We start from the raw sequence: 4,548 nt of genomic DNA on the forward strand, positions 1-4,548 counted from the left end.
TCACTGAGTCTTGGGTGAGGAAGGAGGGCAGAGCCTGCCTGGCTTTATGTGCAGATAGGAGGCAGCCTTGTAGCGCTGTGAGTAACTGCTGGCACAGAAGTACACAGATGTCTGTGAGGGAGCAGCCGACTCCAGCCTGAGTGGGAAATCCTCTGTGTTTGATCTAGAGACGCTGTAGCCATTGGAAACTTCTCCTTTGTCAGTGATACCAGCACCAACTGAGTAATGAATCAGCCTCAGCCCCATGCCTGGGTCTTGTCGATACCAGTACATGTAGTCATGGTTCATATCCTGGGCACACTGCAGTATCATGCTCTGTCCTGTTTTCAGGACCTGGAATTTTGGGGTCTGAGTGACACCAGCATTCACTGGACCTGCGGAGAAGGAGAACAAAGCTGATGCTGCAGCCCCAGTGGGAAGGCGCTGAGCCTTGAAATCCATACAAGGGCCCCTGCCCAGGACCCACCTGCCCACAGGAGACAAAAGGCTGCACAGCACAGGATGCCGATGCTCATGGCAGATGCTGCATGACGGAGGGGTCTTCTGGGTCTGTGTGTTGATGAAAGGGGAACAGGACTCTCAAGGGAGTCATTCTGAGACCTCATTCTCCTTGCCTGGGCCCCAGGGAGGGAGAGGCCAGGAGAGGCCACACCTCTTCCCCAGATGGTCAAATCCAAAATAAATGCACCAGTGAACAGCTGAGAATGAGAAGAACACATATGTCTGAATTGAAATAAGTCTAAAAGATTTTCATGACCTTTTGTAAACAGTTTGTAATTCAATGTAAATTTTATTTCTTCAATGATATAATTAATATTCTAGTGTTAGTTATCTACATAGTGCTGTAGTCTAGAGTCTTAGGGAAACTCCTTATGTCTTCCTGGTGTTTTTGATTCCTGTGTTCCAAATACTCCTTCAAGTATCCTTTTCTAATTTGCTTAATTGACCATAATCCTATTTAAAATCCTTTGTCTATATTGGTTTTCTCTGTTACCAAGTTTCCAAATCCCAGGAGCAGGCTCATCAACATTGGAGGAGTTGTTTTGCTCTGTTTCTTGTCAATTCACTGACAGATGGGACTCCTGAGAAACACAGCTGAGCACCTTCAGCCACACCCAGGACTCTTGCTTTCCATGCCTGGGGTGAGATCACAGCAGGCAGAACCACCTCACGCTGCTGACTACCTTCTATGTGTGGACAATGGTGGCCACCCAGCACTGCCCATGACCTATGGACACAAAGGTGGTCTTATGCATGAGGGACTCAGGGAGAGAGGGCAGACTTTAGGGTAAGGAAGAGTGCTCTGTTTTAATTTGAGTTGTCATGTTTCATAGGGGGTATCCCTTTGTGCGGGATTCCTGCCATTAATTTAGTAATAAATAAAAAGGAGCTCAAATAACGTATCTTGGTGCACAGAGTCCCACACTTATTAGGACACCACAGTCAGGATAACATTGTCGTGTTCTTCAAATTCTTACCAATTTTTGAACAAAGGGGATGCTAATAAGTTGTATGGCTGGTTCTGAGTACATAATTGTGTTTCATATTCTGCTCACCTCCCCATGTGCTGTTTTCCTTTTTAGCACAAGCACATGACCAGGGTCTGGGTCACTCAGTATCAGTGGGACTTTGGATCCCATCAATGGGACTGTGTTCTGTGAAGAACACAGAAGTTAAAGTCACAGCAAAGGACCACCTGGTACTATTTACCTGCAAGCTGGGGTCCAACAAACCAATGAGTGGATGCCGCATATGTGATCAGTATTTCTCTGGTCCAGAAAACAGAGAGACACACAACAAAAGAGCCTCGTGCCCAGGCAGTGCCAGAACAGAAAGGGGAATTTTCTAGCTCAAGACTCATGTTTTATGGGTTGGACACTTGGGGTCAAGGAAGAGAGAACTCTTCTCTCAATGTGACATTATCTGTCAATGGAGTCACCATTGCACATGATGCGCTTGGTCCCAGTGTACTCTATGTGCTCAGGAAGCAGAGCTAAATCACAGCTAAATATTGTCTGATGGAAACTCAAAATAATGTTCTCGGAGATTGTTAGTTTTTGTCAGAATATCATTATAAAATAATTTAAGTGAATGAGTGTATGAGAAAAAATAATGAAAATGAATGAACAAATTATGTGGAAACAGCCTCTTCCAGCTGGGAAGATTTTTGATGTCATTTCATCACTTTGTCTATCTCCAGGCAGGATTATCCCTAACATGGATCAGGTATCTCTCAGGGTTCTGGAAGCGTTTGAAACCCTTCTAAAGCCATAAAAATCTTTTCTTCTAATTTTTTAAATTTTACTTTAAGTTTTGGAATACATGTGCAGAATGTGCAGGTTTGTTACATAGGTAAACATGTACTACTGTGGTTTGCTGCACCCATCAACCCGTCATCTAGGCTTTAAGCTTCGCAGGCATTAGTTATTCCCCTTAATGCTCTCCCGCCCCTCACCCTCTACCCTCCGACAGGCTCCAGTGTGTTTTGTTCCCCTCCCTGTGTCCATGTGTTCTCTTTGTTCAACTCCCACTAAGTGAAAACATGCGGTGTTTGGTTTTCTCTTCCTGTGTTAGTTTGCTGAGGATAATGGCTTCTTGCTTCATCCATGTCCCTGCAAAGGACATGATCTCATTCCTTTTATGACTGCATAGTATTCCATGGTGTATATGTGTCACATTTTCTTTTCTTTTTTTTTTTTTTTGAGGCGGAGTCTCGCTCTGTCGCCCGGGCTGGAGTGCAGTGGCCGGATCTCAGCTCACTGCAAGCTCCGCCTCCCAGGTTTACGCCATTCTCCTGCCTTAGCCTCCCGAGTAGCTGGGACTACAGGCGCCCGCCACCTCGCCCGGCTATTTTTTTTGTATTTTTAGTAGAGATGGGGTTTCACCTTGTTAGCCGGGATGGTCTCGATCTCCTGACTTCGTGATCCGCCCGTCTCGGCCTCCCAAAGTGCTGGATTACAGGCTTGAGCCACCGCGCCCGGCCTTGTCACATTTTCTTTATCCATTCTATCAATGATGGGCATAGCCATAAATATCTTTAGGAGCACCTCCCTCTCTTGAATATTTACCTGTGTGCTAAAGAGGAAGTGTTTTAACAGTTAGAGGTTGTAAATTTCCATTAAAAATATACCTGAGCAAAACTATTTTCTAGTGATAAATATCACTGGTTGTCAGGGATGGAGGGAGGCATTGCACAGAGGAATGAGAAAACTCTCTGCATGATGGAAATATTCGACATCTTAATAGGGATGGGGATTAGAAGGGTCTATACACATATGTTGCTCCAAAATCATTGATCTGTTCATTTAAAATGTGTAATGTTTATATAATCTATATATTAATAAAATTGATTTTTAAATATCTGAGGAGACATGTATGCTACATTCTTTAGTTAATTTCGTGTAAAGAATCATCAGGCATATATATTTCCACTTCTGTGACTTCTAAGTTCTCAGCTTAAGATTTCTAGGCAGAATGTGTCTGAATCTGCCTTTGTGCATGGCGAGAGTGCAAGAGGCTGTCTGAGATTAACAAAGGGAATCAAGATATTTAGATTCCTATTATAGGCTAGATATTTTATGATACTAAATTATGTATACGGCCTTATAGACGGACTGTATTAGTCTCATTTTATAGATTAACAAAACAAAAAGCAAACTGAACCTAACCTGTCAAGAGCTGGCCTCAGGTAGCGATGTGGTGGTGTTAGAGTGGGAGTCAGGGCTGGGTGCCATGGTGTCTTTTCAGATTTCTTTCCCCACACTGTCTCCAGGATAAATTCACCTCCGTCTATGATGTTCTTGGAGCTAGCAGGTCTGAAAGGGATGTAGAGAGCAAACACTCTGATTTTGAAAGTTAGGCATCGCTCTTTATGAAAATGCCTTATAGCACAGAGCTATAAACACAGGGATTAGAGACTGACAGGTCAGAGCTGGACCCCCAGTACTGTATCCTAATAGCCATTTAATGTCATCATGTTATTTAACCTCTGGGTCAATTCCCTCCTCTCTGTAAAATGAGAATAGCATTTGTGTCTTAAGGCTTTTTCTGACAGTTGAATTTCTAATTAACTGAAATTTTGCAAATGAAGGACTTCTATTTTGTGCATAGTAAAATGACAATAAAGGATGGAATTATGATTTTTTCCTGAGTCTTCTCCATGCAGCGTAATTGAACCATAAAGGTGCATTGATGCACTCAGAGCCTGCACCTCTGCAAATGACCCTGCCACTCATATGATGCATGGTTTTATAGAAACACTCAAATACTGTGCATTTATTACCACAGACCTTAAATGTGCTATATACACACAAGGAAATAACATCAAAAAAGAAGAAAATCTAGCCATATGTGGCAATGTGGATAAACTTGGAGGACATTATGGTAAGTGAGTAAGCCAGACACAGAAAGACAAATACTGCATGACTCTTTTTTTTTTGAGATGGAGTCTCTCCCTGTTGCCCAGGCTGGAGTGCAATGGTGCAATCTCAGCTCACCTCCTGGGTTCAAATGATTCTCCTGCCTCAGCCTCCTGAGTAGCTGGGATTA

General features: G+C 43.2%; 1 gene segment (V, D, J or C); it reads right to left on the reverse strand.

The window, feature by feature from the left end:
* Positions 1 to 1,052, reverse strand: LOC104681409. The segment is given in 3 exon segments: positions 1 to 374; positions 467 to 698; positions 995 to 1,052. Coding segments are annotated over 3 exon segments (642 nt in total).
* Positions 1,053 to 4,548: the final 3,496 nt, after the last annotated feature.

The sequence above is a fragment of the Rhinopithecus roxellana genome, chromosome 6 (assembly GCF_007565055.1).
Source record: "Rhinopithecus roxellana isolate Shanxi Qingling chromosome 6, ASM756505v1, whole genome shotgun sequence".
In the NCBI taxonomy this organism is placed as follows: Eukaryota; Metazoa; Chordata; class Mammalia; order Primates; family Cercopithecidae; genus Rhinopithecus; species Rhinopithecus roxellana.